We start from the raw sequence: 18698 nt of genomic DNA on the forward strand, positions 1-18698 counted from the left end.
ATCACTGGTTCAGATTCACATGTCTGGGATTGTATGTACAGTATTTATTTCCCAGTTGTTCCTTTATCTAATATAATATCTGATGAGTCAGATTTCCGGCACCCATCAGTCCTGTGATTTGCAAAAATTCAAACTCATTCTCTCTCCCACTCACCCGATGTTCCTGTACACTGAACTGATTCTTGGCCATTAACGCCAGGCTCACTCCGGACACCCCTCCTTCCATCGCCTGCTCCAGCCTGACCCGGTAGATATCCGTCAACTGCAGCAGCTGGGAATCGTTACAACTTGCCAGGAGCTTGGTGATCACTGAGCCCGGACCTGTGGGGAAAATAATTAGGAGCATTAAAGAAATTTCAACACCATACTGGGTGGTAACTTTCTCTCTGGAACCTGAAGATCACAACAAAACACAGTCCGGGGGAGGCGGGACACGTGATGACGTAGTATCAAGACGCGGGAAACCAGCTCTCCCGTAAAGAATCAGTAAATTAATGTTTACGTGAAGAAAAGTTAGTAAATACTTTCTAAAAGTTACTTATAAACTACTCCGGATTGTTTCAACTGTGTCTCACAAACAGAAGATGAAGAAAACTACTAGCGTGAAGACAACACAAGTTGGAACAGAATCAAGGCCCGCTGCTGCCAGAGAACCGCGGCTCAGGTACATTTTACCTGCGGTGATACAGAACAGGAAACTGCGGCAACATTGACCATTTCAAAGAAAAAGACCAACAAGAACTGCGCAAACGCGAAGGAAGGAGCATGCGCAATCGCGAACAACCAGAACTACAAATCCCAGATACGATTGAAACCGGAAGTGAAAGTGAATCTGCGGCTGATTCAGATTCTCTGGATAAATCAGACGAAGATGGAGGTAAAAGTTTTTCTGGAAATATAGAAAAAACTTTGATGCAAATAATGCGTAAATTAGAAAAAAATTAAACGCATTAAAAGAAATAAAAAAAAGATAAATATGGAGATTATGTTTGATAAAATGATAAAAAGACAGGAAAAAATGGAAAGAGAATTATAGACTTGGAAGCCACAACGGAAGACATGGTTGAAAGAATGAATAAAATGGAAGATAATATCTCTGCCTGGACATTAGAAAGAAAACAATTGTTGAAAAAAGTGGATAAGCTAGAAAAATTTAGCAGACGAAACAATATTAAGATTGTTAGACTTAAAGAAGATATAGAAGGAGAAGATCCAATAATTTTTTTGAAAAATGGATTCCTGAAAACTTGGAAATTGAAGAAGAAACTCTAATTGAAATTGAAAGGGTTCATGGAGCCTTAAGATCAAGACATCAAACTGATCAAAATCCACAATCAATTTTGATAAAATGCTTAAGATATCAAGATAAAGAAAAGATCCTGAAGATGGCTGCCCAATGTGCCAGAAAGAGTAAAGGGACATTGGTGATAGAAGTGAAAGCAGTTCTTTTCTATCCTGAAATAAGTGATAACCTTTTGAAGAGAAAGAAGGAATTTAACCCAGTGAAAAAAGCTTTTCGGGAAAAGGGTTATAAATTCATAATGCGTCACCCTGCAACACTGATAATTTTTTTGGAGGATGGAAGAAGATTTTTTTTACCAATTATCGAGAAGCGGAGGAATTCGCACGAAAACTCCTCGTTATTCGCTAACTACACATAGAGATTTCCAAGCGTAATGGATTAAAGATGGAGACAGAGACAGTGAATGGAATTGATGGACATTTAAGGATGATACAGGGGGCGAAAGGCAAAATTTGAGAAATATTAATTGCGAGTTGCATTTTTTCTTTTTTTTTCTTCTCATATATATACTTTTCAATGTCGCGGGGGAGCTGGAGGAGCTTTGGATCGATTGCTACGGGATTCACGTGTGTAATCATGGCGATTGCCATGACCCATACAACAGAGGGAGGTAATGTGTTCTTTTTTATCCACAACATTAGTAGGGGGGTATTTTGTTTTTTTCTTTATAATCTATTTTTCTTCTATCTTTTTTTGCCTGGATGATCGGTGGGGACACACATAGCAACATGGAGAATGTTTAAAAAGATTCCCCAAGGTTTCACGAAAGTTGAAAGATTAGGTATTATTATAGATTGGAGTAACCCAATTAAAAATAATGACTAAGTTACTAAATTTTCAAAGTTTTAATGTTAATGGGCTTAATGGACCGGTGAAAAGAAAAAGAATCTTAACACACATTAAAAAAATGAAAATAGATATACCTTTTTTACAAGAAACACACTTAATAGAGAAAGAACATCAGAAATTAAAAAAGAGATTGGGTTGAAAATGTTATTGCAGCTTCATTTAACTCATAGGGGAGAAGAGTTGCAATTTTGGTTAATAAAAATACAAAATGTATTAATTGATCCAGCGGGGAGATATTTAATTATACATTGTCAATTTTTTTCAGAACTATGGACTCTTATCAATATTTATGCACCACATGAAAATGATGTAAAATTTATACGACGTCTGTTTGAATTTGGTTAACACACATGACAAAATATTAATAGGTGGAGATTTTAACTTTTGTCTAGATCCAGTTTTAGATAGATCAACAAAGGTTGTCACAAAATCAAAAGTAGCAAAATTAACTTTATCATTGATGAAAGATTGATATATGGAGAAGAATTAACACAAAAGTAAGAGATTCATTTTATTCAAATAGACATCCTATTAACGAATATTCAAGACAGTGAAAAATATGAAATATAAAGCAAGAATATTGTCAGATTATTGATAATGACAATGATAATGATAGATAAAGAGGAATCAATTTATAGATGGAGATTTAATTCTATATTACTAAAACATCAAGACTTTTGTGATTTTATGAAAAAGCAGATTCAGTCTTTTTTAGATACAAATTCACATTCAGTTGATAAATTTATATTGTGGGAAGCAATGAAGGCATATTTGAGAGGTCAGATAATAAGATACTAATAAAATTAAGAAGGAATATATGATAGAAATAGATCAATTGGAAAAAGAGATTACAAAATTAGCAAAAGAATCTCAAAGATATATGACAGAAAAACGGAGACAACTTGTTAATAAGAAGTTACAATATAATACGCTTCAGATATATCGAACAGAAAAAGCAATTATGAGAAGTAAACAGAGATATTATGAACTAGGTGAAAGATCACATAAGGTTCTTGCTTGGCAGTTAAAAACAGACCAGACTTCTAAAACGATAAATGCAATTCGAACAAGAGTAAATAAAATTACTTATAAACCTTTGGAAATTAATGAAACTTTCAATAACTCTTCCAAAATTGAATTTGTAAGAACAGAAGGGATTAGATATGCCTTTTACATTAAAAGAGGTCGAAGAAGCTCTATGATCATTTCAAAGTAATAAATCCCCAGGAGAAGATGGTTTTCCACCTGAATTTTATAAAAAGTTTAAAGATTTATTAATTCCTCCTTTTATGGAGTTAATACACCAAGCGGAAAGAATGTGTAAACTTCCAGAATCTTTTTCGACAGCTATTTTAATAGTATTGCCAAAAAAAGATAGAGATCTTTTAAAGCCAACATCATATAGACCTATTTCTTTGTTAAACACTGACTATAAAATAATAGCAAAAATCTTATCTAACAGATTATCTAAATACTTACCAAAATTAATACACATGGATCAAACAGGATTTATTTAAAATAGACAATCAGCAGATAACGTAACTCAGTTATTTAGTATAATTCATTTGGCTCAAAAGAGGGAGGAAATGAGTGTGGCAGTTGCTTTAGATGCAGAAAAAGCATTTGATAGATTGGAATGGGATTTTTTATTTAAGGTATTGGAAAGATATGGATTAGGAGTATCCTTTATAAAATGGATTAAAACCTTAAATACTAATCCCAAATCTAAAGTAGTGACAAATGGTCAAATTTCAACACCATTTCAGTTAACAAGGTCAACTAGGCAAGGTTGTCCATTATCACCTGCTTTATTTGTGTTGGTGATAGAACCATTAGCAGAATTAATTAGAATGGACCCAGAAGGGTTTCAGAGTTAACCAGGAGGAATACAAGATTAACTTATTTGCTGATGATTTTCTGTTTTATTTAACAAACCCATTGTACTCGTTGCATCAATTATCCTCTAGATTAGAAGAGTATGGGAAAATATCAGGCTACAAACTAAATTGGGATAAAAGTGAAATTTTACCTCTTACTAAAGGAGATTATAGTCAATGTCGATTAATAACTCAATTTAGTTGGCCGATAAACGGTATAAAATATTTAGGTATAAGAGTTGATAATGATATAAAGAACTTATATAAATTAAATTATTTACCATTATTGAAAAAAATTCAAGAAGATATTGATAAATGGATGATATTACCAATAACATTAGTAGGTACAGTAAATACCATAAAAATGAATCTATTCACTAGATTACAATGCTCATTCCAATCACTACCAATACAACTACCCCAGAAGTTTTTTTCAAGAGTTAAATAAATATGTGAGGAAGTTCCTTTGGAAAGGTACGATGTCAAGAATATCGTTGGAAAAATTGACGTGGAAATTTGATCTAGGAGGGTTACAACTTCCAGATTTTTAGAATTATTATAAAGCAAATCAACTTAGATTTATTGCATCTTTTTTTGAGAAAGATAGACAGGCATGGATTAGAATAGAACCAGATAAAATAGGAGAAAATACACCAGAAGATTTTATATATAAATGGGAATCTAAATGGATACGGGAAAAGAAAGAATCTCCTGTATTAAAACTTTTGATTGATTTCTGGAATAAGATAAATGTTGATGATGAGATAAAGAAATCTTTATTAGCAAAGAGATCTTTAATTCAAAATAGACTTATTCCTTTTACAATGGATAATCAACTTTTATATAATTGGTTTCAGAAAGGGGTTAGATATATAGAAGATTGTTTTGAAGGAGGTATATTAACGTCATTTGATCAATTAAAGAATAAATATAAAATATCAATCAACACTTTTTTGCTAGTTCCAATTAAGGGGTTATTTAAGAGCAAAATTGGGTCAAACAATGTTATTGCCAAAATCTAATGAAATAGAAACTTTAATTCAAAAAGGAAAAACTAAAAAAATTATTTCTTGCATGTATAGTTTGATTCAAAAACAGGCAATTAAACAAGGAATCCATAAGTCAAGACAAAAATGGGAAATTGACTTGAATATTAAAAATGAAGAAACAAATTGGTCAAGACTATGTCTTGATAGTATGACAAATACAATAAATGTCTGGTTAAGATTAGTGCAATATAATTTTTACATCAATTATATATTACAACACAAAAAATAAATAAATTAAAACCAAATTTATCTGATCAGTGTTTCCGATGTAACCAAGAAATTGGTACTTTTTTACATTCTACTTAGTCTTGTTCTAAAATTCAACCTTTTTGGACAAATTTAAGAGAACAAATTATTGGAACACAACTTCCACATAACCCGATATTATTTTTATTCGGCGATACTGAAGGGATAAAACCGAAACCCAAATTGAATAAATATCAGAAAGAATTCATAAAAATTGCACTGGCAGTAGCCAAAAAGTCTATTGTAGTTACTTGGAGATCAGATTCATACTTAAGTATAAATCGTTGGAAGAATGAAATTTCCAGCTGTATTCCACTTGAAAAAAATTACTTATAATTTAAGAGATAAATATGAAACATTTTTGAAAATTTGGCGCACTTGTTTACAAAAGACAGGATTAAATATATAGGTGCTCCGAAGATAAAATAATTGGTTATTTGGGGAAAGAAATAAATATATATATATATATACTAAGTTATTATGAATTCCATGGAGCATGTGGGGATCTTCCGATATACAGGCATTCTTTCTTTCTTTCTTTTTTCCTCTTTTTCTTTTTATTTTCTTCTATAGGGATGTTAGGGGAGGGGGGAAGGGTAGATTTTTTTTTTTCTTTCTGTAATCATTTGAAAACTCAATAAAAATTTAAAAAAAAAACAAAACAGACCGAAAAATATATGTGGGAGAACGGGTTTGGGCCGGAGGGTAGGGGTTGACGGGGGTGTAGGAGGTGGTATAGTTCCATCTGTTGAAGTATGCTCTTTCGTGTCCCCAGGAATATACCTCCCTGTTTTGAAAGGACTCTGCTTATTGCTGAGAATATAGTAACCCATCACCATCACTCTCCTGGTACTGCACATCACCACCGCTTGGCTCTGTGTTACTGTCTGCCTGCCTGGTCAACCCCTTCCTCAGCAAATCTCTGGGAATTCTCACAAAATACTGGAGGTACTCAACATGTCAGGCAACATCTCTGGAGGAGAATAACAATCAATGTTTCAGGCCAAGGCCCTTCATCGGACTGGAAATGAGGAGACAGAAATTCTAGATATTTTTACATTACTTTCTGTTCCCTGTGGTCCTGATCTGAAATGTTGACTGTTTATTCCTGTCCATGGATGACCTGCTGAATTCTGCCAATATTTTGTGTGTCTTTTTGTTGCCCAAAACTTTCAGCATCTGCAGAATGTCTTGTCTTCTGGTGTAACTCGCTATTTTAATGTGCATCACAATCTGTTAGAGGAGCAGGAGCAGACGGTAACTGTCCTCCTTCCACGTGTGACTGAGTTTCCCCCAGAGATGTCAACTCTCTCTCTGATCTCTCTGCTCAGTTTTCACAAATATTTTGAGAATTGCCATTATTTAATTAAACCCAGACGGAGAATCCGCACAGTATTTATAAATTAAAATACTTCGCCAACATACCCGTGTCCTTTCCTGATGTTGACGCCACTGGAACTCCTCCACTGCTCGAACCTTGATCCATTCTGTGGACAGGAGTTTTCAGTTTTTGCTGCTCTGTAACAAAAAAAAAAATAACAGGAGGGTCAAACATTAATTGGGGTTTAAAGCAGAACAGTGTTTTGTTTTTAAACTGAGGTGAACACTTCCAAACATCTTGGGTCGATCCACTGAACACGCGCCATGGCCGGATCCACCTGCACCTGTCCACCCACAGTCACACAATGTCCATTTCCGATCTCTCCATGCATTGTACACTGGACCAGGATTCTCCAGGGTATCTACTCGCTGTATTGCAGGCAATTCCCTTTTAGGAACCAATCTTGTGTCCTGGACCGGGAGTGATGAGTTTCCGGAATGGCAAGCCAGGCTGAGCAGACAGCGCCCACTGCTTTGGTCCTCCTACCACTGGTGGCGCTGTGGTGAGTAATGGACAAGTGTTCCAGCAGTGTGGGCTGAAACATTTCTGCTGATGATGAGACTTCTATTCCTCTCGTCACTGGATTATACAGATTTCTCAGTCACAACTGATTCCCACCGTCTCCTTTCAGGTTAATATCGTCTGGCATTGACACCAATGGCAATATATGATTTGTGTCTATACAGAAACACTCTGACAACCTGAACAATGCAATCTCACACATAGCACCATGACATCCTGTCCTGAACCTCTATAGTTTTTCCGGCAGGACTTTAAAACTATTATTAGCACCAAAACTTGGTTAAGATTTCTTTGAGCATATCACCTGGCTATTATCAGATAGTTAGTTATATGACACCTTGTTAAACACAATGTTGACACACCATACATCCAAAACAGTCAGTTCGGAAAAAAATTGTCAATATAATTAAAACAGAATGATGGAATTGTTCAACAAGACGAGAGTATGTTAATATTTCAAGTGGAGGACCCTGTATCAGAGCTGAGCCTGTGTGCAGGAGCCATGTATCTGTTCTCTATCTGCATTGTATTCTGCGTTGTGTATTTATGATGCTTTTTTTATGGTAACAAGTCGCATCAGTGGGGGTGTGATAAATGCAAAGGGAATCAGTTACATAGTTTGCTTTTTCCATGCAGTACACAGGTGGGGACTGACCGATGTCATGTATTTTGTTACTATTAACTCAAATACGATGAATTTATGTTTGGGTACAGATCAGTTTCATCACTTCAAGATTGTATGTTTACTGATTGCTAATAAAGGATGGAATACATATCACCAACATTTGTAACAATCATTATTGGAGTTGAGGGAGCATCATGCAAGTACAACAAATCCACGGGGGGTCGCTAGCAATGGCAAATTAGCTTGGTTAAATTTCACCGCTACGTTCTCAAAAAATGTGTCTCAACCTGCCGATCATTGAAATATTCTGAGATACTGAGTATTTTGCTTCAGTTTTCACCAGTGAAAAGGACTTTGGCAATTGTGGGGATGACTTACAGCGGACTGAAACACATGAGTGTATGAACTATGAGAAAGAGCATCTTTTGCGAGGTATTCAGTTAGGTAAGTCACCGGGACTGAACGAGATATACTCCATGCTACTGTAGGAATCGAGGGAGGAGATTGCTAAGCCTCTGACGATGATCGTTGCATCAACAATTAGGTGGGGAGAAGTACCGGAGGATTGGAAGGTTGCAAATGATGCTCTCTTGTTCAAGAAATGGAGTAGAGATAATTCAGGAAATTACAGACCAGTTAGTCTTACTTCAGTTGTGGACAAGTATTGGACAAGATCCGGAGAGGCAGGGTTTATGAACATTTAGAGAGACATGGTCTGATTAGGGATAGTCAGCATGGCTTTGCAAGGGCAGGTCATGCTTATGAACCTGATTGAATTCTTTGAGGATGTAACAAAACGCATTGATGAAGGTAGAGCAGTGGAAACACTGTATATGGATTTCAGTAAGAGGGTAGCAAAGGTTCCCCAGGGAAAGCTCATTCAGAAAATAACGAGGTACGGGATCCAAGGAGACATTGCTTTGTGAATCCGGAATTGGCTTGCCCACAGAAGGTGAAGGTTGGTTGTAGATGGTTCGTATTCTCCATGGATGATTGTGACTAACAGTGCTCCACTGGGATCTGTTCTAAGACCTTGATCAGACTCTGTTTGGGAGTACTGTGCTCAATTCTGGTCACCACACTACAGGAAACAATATGGATGCTATCGAGACAGTGCAAAGGAGATTGACAAGGATGTTGCCTGGATTGGGGAGCATGCCTGATGAGAATAGGTTGAGGAAACTTGGCCTTTTCTCCTTGAAGCGATGGAGGATGAGAGGTGACCTGACAGAGGTGTTTAAGATGAGAGGCTTTGCTTGTGTCGTTAGCCAGAGGCTTTTTCCTCCAGGGTTGAAATGGCTAACAAGAGGAGCATAATATTAAGCTGTTTGGAAGTAGGTACAAGGGGGATGTCATGGGGTAAGTTTTTCACACAGAGAGGGATGGGTGTGTGGAATGCACTGGCAGTGACGGTGGTAGTGGTGGATCAGATTCGGTCTTATAAAAGACTCTTAGACAGGTACACGGTGCTTATAAAAATAAAGGTCTATGCTGCAAGGAAATTGTAGTCAATCTCTAGAGTAGGTTACACGATTGACACAGTATTGCGGGATGAAAGGCCTGTAACGAGCTTTAGATTTCTATGTTCTATCTTCTTTACGTTTTAACGACCGAGCTGCCAAGATGATCATTACTAATCAAATCTCACTGAGATTTCTCAGGTCCTGTTGAATTTATTGCCAAGTGCACAAGTACGGGAAGATACAGGTACAGAGAAACACTGACTTGTGGCAGCATCACAGGCAAGTACATTCAGATAACGCACGGAACACAAATTATACAATTCTGTGTCACTAACAATATGAGCATACCGTCTCCCACTGTTTGCCCACCGAAGAGGTGAATATCTCTGCTCGCCACCTCTGTGGGCTCAGACGTTTCCATAGTCGAGCCCCTCATTTCTTTTTCCCACTGTCAATGGGTTCCTTCCACCATTCTGCTCCTTGATCCCCCACCGGGGCAAACAACCTCTCAGACTCCATCCTACTCAACCCCCCACACCATATTTATCCTCCCTCCTCCTCCTGCTGGGTTCCCTCCGTCTCCAGGGAGATGGCAGCAATCCAGTGGGCCGAGTGGTCTCCTCATACCTCTCAACGATACATCAGACACCGACCGAAGGAGAAGCTTCTTAAAAACCCCCAGCTTCCCTCAGAGGGATATTAAAATAATTCAAAAAGTGGGGCATTTACTTTGGGATTTGTTCGCTTTTACAAATTTGTTCGTGGCGGGAGTATGAGATGTCCTCAGCGAGGGTAATGCCCTCTTGGATGGTCCATCTCTGTTATTGGGTGTAACCAGTGACTGACATCGCTTCGCACCAATGGGAAGAGTATAACTCCTCTGCAGACTGTGGGGTGGGGTGGGTGATTCAGGGAATTGTTACCTTAGCCGGTAAAGTTCAACCGTCTGTTGAAGGCTGTTCTTTCTAGTCCCCGGGATTATACCTCTCTGTTTGCAAAAGACTCTGGCAATTCCTGGGAATATAGTAACCATCGCCATCACTCTCCTTCTGCTGACCATCACCACCGCTTTGCTCTGCGCTACTGTCTGCCTGCCTGGTAATCCCCTTCTGATGCAAATCTCTGGAATATCTGACAAAATGCTGGAGGTACTCAGCAGGTCAGGCAGCGTCTATGGAGGAGAATAAACAATCAACGTTTCGGGCCAAGGCCCTTCATCGGACTGGAAATGAGGCAACAGAAACTCTAGATATTGTTACATTACTTTCTGTTCCCCGTGGTCTGATCCAAAACATCATACGTTTATTCCTCTCCATGGATGCTGCCTGACCTGCTGAGATCAGCCAATATTTTGTGTCTTTGTGTTGCCCAAAACTGTCATCATCCGGAGAATGTCTTGTCTTCCGGAGTAACTCGCTATTTTAATATGCATCAAAATCTGTCCGAAGAGCAGGAGCAGACGGCAACTGTACTCCTTCCACGTGTGATTGTGTTTTCCCAAATATTTTGTGAATTGCCAATGTTGAATTAAACCCAGACATAGAATCACCAGTGTGTTTATAAATTAAAATAATACGCCAACAGATCCGTGTCCTTTCCCGATGTTGACGCCACTGGAGCTCCTCCACTGCTTGTACCTTGACCCATTTTGGTGAGAGGTGTGATCAGTTTGTGCTGCTCGGTAACTAATAAAAATGACAGGAGGGTCAAACATTAATTGAAAAACTCGGTTTTGTTTCTAAACGGAGACAAACACTTCCAAACATCTTGGGCCGATCCACTGAAGCTTTGTCATGGCCGGATCCACCTGCACCCATCCACCCACAGTCACACAATGTCCATTTCCGATCTCTCCATGCATTGTACACTGGGCCAGGATTCTCCAGGGTATCTACTCGCTGTATTGCAGGCAATTCCCTTTTAGGAACCAATCTTGTGTCCTGGACCGGGAGTGATGAGTCTCCGGAATGGCAAGCCAGGTTGAGCAGACAGCTCCCACTGCTTTGGTCCTCCTACCACTGGTGGCGCTGTGGTGAGTAATGGACAAGTGTGACAGCAGTGTGGGCTGAAACATTTCTGCTGACGATGAGACTTATATTTCTTTCGTCACTGGATTATACAGGTTTCTCAGTCACACCTGATTCTCACCCTTTCTTTCATTTTGATATCCCCTTGCATGGACATCTATGGCAATATATGATTTGAGTCTATATAGAATCACTCTGACATCCTGAAGAATGCAATGTCACACATAACATTGTGACATCTTGTCCAGAAACACTACATTTTCTCCGGAAGGATTTTAAGATCATTATTATCTCCTAAACTCCGGTCAACATGTTATTGAGTATTTAAAGACAAATACACTGCAGATGCTGTGGTCAAATCAACACGTATGAACAGGCTGGATGTACTCAGCAGGTCAAGCAGCATCCGTTGAAATGAGCAGTCAACGTTTCGGCCCGAGACCCTTCGTCAGGACTGAGGAAGGAGGGGGCAGGGGTCCTATAATGAAGCTGGGGGTGAGTTTGAAGGTGCAAGTGAAAAAACAATCAGAGGAAAGATCAAGGGCCTGGGGAGGGGATAGGCAGGATGTGAAGAAGGAATGTAAATGGTGTGGGTACCCTTTACTACTGCTATAGGTAGTAGAAGGAGGCAGAATCATGAGAGAGGTGAATCCGATGTTCATAACAAGGGGCTGAGGTGTTGCTCCTCCAACCCGAGTTTGGCCTCATCATGGCAGTAGAGGAGGCCATGTATGGACATATCCGAATGGGAATGTGAAGAAGTGGGTGGCAACCGGGAGATCCTGTCTGTTGTGGCGGAACGAGCTGAGGTGCTTGACGAAGCGGTCCCCCAATCTGCGTCGGGTCTCGCTGATGTAGAGGAGGCCGCAATAGATTACCCCAACAGACACACATGTGAAGTGTTGCCTCACCTGAAAGGACTGCTTGGGGCCCAGAATGGTGGTAAGAGAGGAGGTGTAGGGACAGGTGTAGCACTTACGCTTGCAGGGATTAGTACCCGGTGAGAGATCTGTGGGGAGGGACGTATGGACAAGGCAGTCACGGAGGGAATGATCCCTGGGAAAAGCAGAGAAGGGTAGAGAGGGAAAAATGTCCTTAGTGGTGGGGTGATTCCCTCACACGCATGTCCTCCATTTCCCGCACTTCGGCCCTCACCCCATCTTCTCGTCGCCACAACAGGGACCGTGTTTCCCTTGTCCTCACCTACCACCCCGTCAGCCTCCGGATCCAGCATATTATCCTCCGCGACTTCCGCCACCTTCAACAGGATCCCATACACCTCATATACCTCTCTCATGATCCTGCCTTTTACTACCCATAGTGCTTTCCCCTTACATTCCTTCTTCACCTTTCCTGCCTATCCGCTCCCTGCTTCCCCTCCCCCACCCCTTGATCTTTCCTCTGATTGGTTTTTCACCTGGCACCTATCAGCCTTCTCCTTCTCACCCTCCCCCCACCTTCTTTATGGTGCCCCTGTCCCTGTCCTGACGAGGGCTCTCGGCCCGAAACGTTGACTGTTCCTTTCAACGGACGCTACCCGACCCGCTGAGTTCATCCGGCCTGTTTGTACGTGTACTTGAGTATTTACCCGGCTATTAGCAGCTTGTAACATCGCACCTTTGTTAAACACAATATAGACACGCCATACATACAAAACAGCAAGTTGACAAAACATCTTTAACATAATAAAACAAAAATGATGGAATTATTTCAGGTGGAGGATCCTGTATCAGAGCTGAGTTCTGTGTAGGAGTCAGGTATTGTTCTCTATCTGCACTGTAGTCTGTGTTGCATATTAATGATTTTTTTTTGTTACTCAATCTGTTCCACAAAACTCCGTGCCCTCCCATTCACTATACCAGCCCCACCCTGGACTGACTGTCCAAATGCTCCAACCCTCTCTTGTTCGAGTTGAAAACCATTCGCCATTTCTCAGACCATCTCCATAACTAACCAAGATAATAGACAATAGACAATAGACAATAGGTTCAGAAGTAGACCATTCGGCCCCTCGAGTCTGCACCGCCATTCTGAGATCATGGCTGATCAGTCACTATCAATACCCAGTCCCTGCCTTGTCCCCATATCCCTATCCATCAGATATCTATCTAGCTCCTTCTTGAAAGCATCCAGAGAATTGGCCTCCACCGTCTTCCGAGGCAGTGCATTCCACACCTCCACAACTCTCTGGGAGAAGAAGCTCTTCCTCAACTCTGTTTTAAATAACTGACCTCTTAGTCTCAATCTTTGAAATTTATTGTAACCTGTTGCAATATCAACTAGACTCCCGAATTTAGTATCAAACTTGATATCGTGCCATATATATATATTCATATACAAATCAATGGCACGAATAACACATTAACGAGGTCTCGACACTGACACGCACGCCCCACTTGTCACAGGCCTCCATTCGCTAAATTCATCTTCAATCATCTCCCTCTGCTTCTTGTCATCGAGCCCGGTGAGAATCCACCTCACCAGCTCCCCGTGACTCCCACGTGACCGAACCAAAGTTCAGATGCAACATCACTGACCAACTTCACCCAACTTCACCCAATTCCCTAGTTAACTCTTAAATAACCTCCAAAATACTTGCCAGATATGATCTCCTATTGGGCAGTGTAGATGCTGACTTCCCCATAACCAACGTCCAACCGCCCGGGATTTCAGCTTCACTACAGACTCAGAAAATTCCGATCCCAGCTGCAGAATTACCAACCTGGACTGAAGACCGTATACTGCCAGTTCCATATCCTCAGAGTCACCGGCTCAATATCATCACCCATACAAAGATGCTTTGGTGCCGGTGATTTACCGTGGTGTTCCTGCCATTTCCGATTGACAAAGTACGATGAAATTGGAACCTAATGACCCTCTGCCGGGGCTGGGGCTCAGGCTGGTTCCCCGGTCTGTATAGAGGATGCGGATACACTTCAGCCGGAACCCAGCAGATAAACCGAGCACATTTGATCTCTGTGTCATCGCTGTGTGGGATCTTGTAGCAGGAACAAAATGTAAAGTTATAAAGTAGAAAATGATGGGAACTCAGTACATCAGACTACATCTCTGAAAGGAGAAATGGTGGAAGACCCAGTTCCAGAACTGAGACTGTCCAAGATGTGGCCGATCTGCTGAGCGTTTCCAGTATTTTCTGCGCTTCACTTTAAATTTCCTGCAACTGGGGTATTTTCTCCCTCTTCATTTTAATGCACAGATAGTAAACTGATTGCCTCCCTAAACTGTAAATAACATCACACCCCAACTAATATGTTAGTTCTGAATTCATTCCTACCCTGGTGTAGTACATCCCACACAGCCAATACTCACAGCATCCCTTCCTCCCACTATCATTCTGTTACATTTGCTCCCGAGGCCACTGACTCTACGCTGAGAGGCGGTGACCACAGCGCGATGAAAAATGTGCAACTCTTCTTGCAGCTATAGTGGGCCGTTACAATTCCCACCTGAAAAGGAATTGTGCAGGCTATTTGAAATCAGTTCTATGTTTATAAACACTTTTTTCTATTCACATTCTTCCGGAGCGTCACTGGACAGGAACACTGAAACACCAAGTGAAAAACAGCAGGAAGAGGCCATTCAGCCCCTCAAACCAACAACAAGATGGCGGCTGCTCTCCCATCTCAGCCACATGTTTCTGTCCGATCCACATTCCCTCGATCCCTTCCGTCTCCACACATCTGCCGGCCTTTGTGTTTGTTTTATGTGAAGACGATCACTAAGGTGTTGCTCCTCCACCCTAAGGGCGGTTTCATCTTGACACAAGAGGAGGCCGTTGATCGAAACGTCGGAATGGGAATCAGAATTAAAATGTCCGGCCACTCAAAGTCCCCCTTGTGGCAGATCATACAGAGATGTTCGACGAAACGGTCTCCCAATTGATGGTGGGTCTCACCAATGTAAAGGAGGCCGCATCGGGAGCACGGGACACAATAAATGTCCCCAGCAATAGATTCGAGATGAAGTGTTGCCTCACCCGGAAGGACTGCTTTGTGTCTCTGAATGGAGGTGAGGGAGGAGGGGTACGGCAGTTGTAGCACTTAGGCTTATGCAGGGATAAGTATCTGGAAGAAGATTAGTGAGGGGAGATGAATGAACAAGGGAATTGTGGAGAGAGTGATCCCTGTTGAACCCTGTTTGTGACATCCTAAACAGATTTGCATGAATGCAATCCCTACATTCATTAGTTATCCATTTACTGCAACAGAAACGTTATATATTCCATACAGTGAATGCTCAAGGCATCCGGGCACCCACACCGGTTCCTGAGGTCAGTGACGGGCGGTGACCAGAGAGCGATAAATATGTTCAACACTCCATAGCTTTGGTGGGCTGTCACCCTGGTGATGGAGGAACTGGCTCAGCAGAACTAACTGAAAATAGGAAATAAGGAATTCAACTTCACATGCTCTTTTTCATGAATTTATGAACATTTGGAGAGGCAAGGAATTATTACGAATAGACAGCTTGGCTTTGTCAAAGGCAGGTTGTGCCTTACCGGCCTGATTGAATTTTCTGAGGATGTGACTAAACACATTTACAGAGGTAGAGCAGTAGATGTAGTGTATACGGATTTCAGCAAGGCACTTGATGAGGAACCCATGCAAGGCTTATTGAAAAATTAAGGAGGCATGGGATCCAAGCGGACATTGCTTTGTGGATTCAGAAATGTCTTGCTCACAGAACGCAAAATTGTTTGTAGATGGACGTCGCTGACTAGTGCTGTTCCTCAGGGATACGTTCTGGCACCACTTCTCTTCGTAAGTTTTATAAAGGACCTGGATGAGGAAGTGGAGGGATAGGTTAGTACATTTACTGATGACACAAAGGTTAGGGGTATTATGGATCGTTTGGAGGCCTGTCGAGGTTATAGCGAGACCCCGATTGGAAGCGAAACTGGGCTGAGAAGTGGAAGATGGGAGTTCGACCCAGATAAGTGTGAGGTGGTTCACTTTAGAAGGTAAATATGATGGCAGAATATAGTATGAATGATAAGACTCTTAGCAGTGAGGAGAATCAGAGGGATCTTGGGGTCTGAGTCCATAGGACACTCAAAAATGCTGCGCAGCCTGACTGTGTGGTTCAGAAGGCATACGGTGCATTGGCCTTTATCAACCTTGTGATCGAGTTCAAGTGCCAAGAGGTAATCCTACTGTTATATAGGACCCTGGTCAGACCCCACTTGGAGTTCTGTGCTTGGAGTGCAGTTCTGGTCGCCTCACTACGGGAAGGATGTGGAAGCCATAGAAAGGGTGCAGAGGATATTTACAAGGATTTCTCTGGATTGTGGAGCATGTCTTATGGGAATAGGGTGAGTGAACTCGGCCTTTTCTTCTTGGAGACCTAATAGAATGATGACTGGCATAGATCGTGTGGATAGTCAGAGGCTTTTTCTCAGGGCTGAAATGGTTTACACGAGAGGGCACAGTTTTAAGATGCTTGGGAGAAGGTACAGAGGCAATGTCAGGGGTAAGTTTTTAACTCAGAGTGGTGAGTGCGTGGAATGGGTTGCCGGTGACGGTGGTGGAGGCGGATACAACAGGGCCTTTTAAGAGACTTTTGGATAAGTACATGGAGATAAAAAGAAGAGGGCTGATGGGTAACCCTAGGAAATTTCTAAAGTAGGTTCATGTTTGGGAGAGCACTGTTGGGCGAAGGGCCAGTGTATTATGCTGTGGGTTCTCTAAGTTTCTCTACTTCTATGTTCTCAGTTTATTCCATACAGCCAATGCTCACAGTATCCTTTCCTCCCACTATCATACTGTTGCATTTGCTCCTGAGGCCACTGTCTCTGCACTGAGAGGCGGTGAACACAGAGTGATAAAAAAATGTGCAACTCTTCTTGCAGCTCTAGTGGGCCGTTACGCTGGAAACAGAGGAAGTGGCTCACCAAAAATAACCGAAAAGGGAAATAACAAACTCAGCATCGTGAGTTTAATTATGATAAAGTTTAACACTGCAGCCATTTTGAACCGAAGAATCTAAAATTGTAAAGTCGCCTTTTAACGTGCTGTTTACAATAATACTCTGATAGTTCTGGCTAACAAAACATGACAATAGTTAGCGATAAATAATATATTAACCTCTGCCGTGAATATACCCAGTGACAGCCCCATTCACCATCTGTTGCAACAAACTCCACAGATCGATTACTCTTTGGCTGAAGAAGTTTCTCTCAGTTTTGAAGGGAAGCTTGTTTATTCCGAGGCTGTCCTCTCAGACCCCAGACTCTCCGTCTGATGGAAACATCCTCCACCTGTCCACTGTCTCCAGGCTGTTCAGCATTCTGTGGGTTTAAATAAGACTCCGTCCCCCTCTATACTTCTGAACTCAATAGAGTACAGGCCAAGAGTCATCAAATGCTTGCCATACGAGCGGTGATTGATACGTTCGTGACCCAAGGTAGATGGAGTCAATTTTTGAAAACCCAGCACATTTATTTTTCAACATAGTCCCCTCCTACATTTACACGCTTAGTCCAGCGGTCGTGGAGCAAACGCATCCCTTCTTTGCAGAATTCGACATCTTGGACCTCCAGAGTTGGCCGACAGTAAGAGTGATTGATAGGTTCATGGCCAAAGGTAGGAGACGAGTTATTCAGCTCTCGTTACATGCACGTTCAGATCAACTCTTTGATCTAACTCATCTCCCACCTCAGGCCACAGACTTGTCAATCACTCCCCCCCCCCGTACAGAAACCCTCTCGTTCCTGCGATTACTCTTGTGAACCACGAGAGCCACAGTTGTACTGAACACATCTGCTTCATTTCCAACGATTGACAGACAGGAGGCAATGAGGGGCGAACACCAAACTCACGGGTCTATTTCTACTGTTGCAAACACGGTACAGCCCATTTACTCACAGCCTCTCACTGTGAGGGACGGGGTGCTAACTCATCCTCTCCTCGGTATGGCAGTCATTTCTTCCAAAGAAACTCCCGAAACAAACATCTGAGCCCAGAACAGAAATACTGGCTCAACACCTCATAAACCCGGGCAGCTTGAACCCCGGGGCCATTGTACTTGGATCTAAAACTGTGATATCTCAGGACCTAACCTCACAGGGTCACACAGCTGAATCTGCCACTCACCGACCCCCGAATCCTCACACATCGTCCCCGCATCTCACACTGCGTGGTGTAATCAGAAATTTCCCCATAGCCAATGCCCAGCACCCCGAGGCTTTTGATACACTCTGAAAGGAGGAACATCCAGCCCCCATCTGTGGAAGTACTGACCTGGGCCAAATCCCAGATACTGATAGGTCTAAATGCCCAGTGTTTCCCAGGTAACAGCTCAATCCGCAACTCGCCCAGGAGTCCTTGTCGCCAGTAA

The 18698-nt window shown here is 41.5% G+C and overlaps 1 protein-coding gene across 10 annotated transcripts in view; it reads right to left on the reverse strand.

The window, feature by feature from the left end:
* Nucleotides 1–18698, reverse strand: part of LOC132386658 (NACHT, LRR and PYD domains-containing protein 3-like) — a 66735-nt gene that overhangs the window by 36107 nt on the left and 11930 nt on the right. For 5 of the 10 annotated variants that reach the window (XM_059958984.1, XM_059958987.1, XM_059958986.1 and 2 more), the window contains 2 exons: nt 6750–6842; nt 155–321 (listed from right to left, as the gene is read on the reverse strand). In XM_059958984.1, the coding sequence (XP_059814967.1) occupies nt 155–321; nt 6750–6810 (228 nt within the window). In that variant the 5' untranslated portion in view covers nt 6811–6842. Of the gene's footprint in view, nt 1–154; nt 322–6749; nt 7998–18698 lie in introns of those variants that run through there. The other 5 variants (XM_059958989.1, XM_059958983.1, XM_059958982.1 and 2 more) reach the window with 3 other exon arrangements.

The sequence above is a fragment of the Hypanus sabinus genome, unplaced genomic scaffold (genome assembly GCF_030144855.1).
Source record: "Hypanus sabinus isolate sHypSab1 unplaced genomic scaffold, sHypSab1.hap1 scaffold_124, whole genome shotgun sequence".
Lineage (NCBI taxonomy): Eukaryota > Metazoa > Chordata > Chondrichthyes > Myliobatiformes > Dasyatidae > Hypanus > Hypanus sabinus.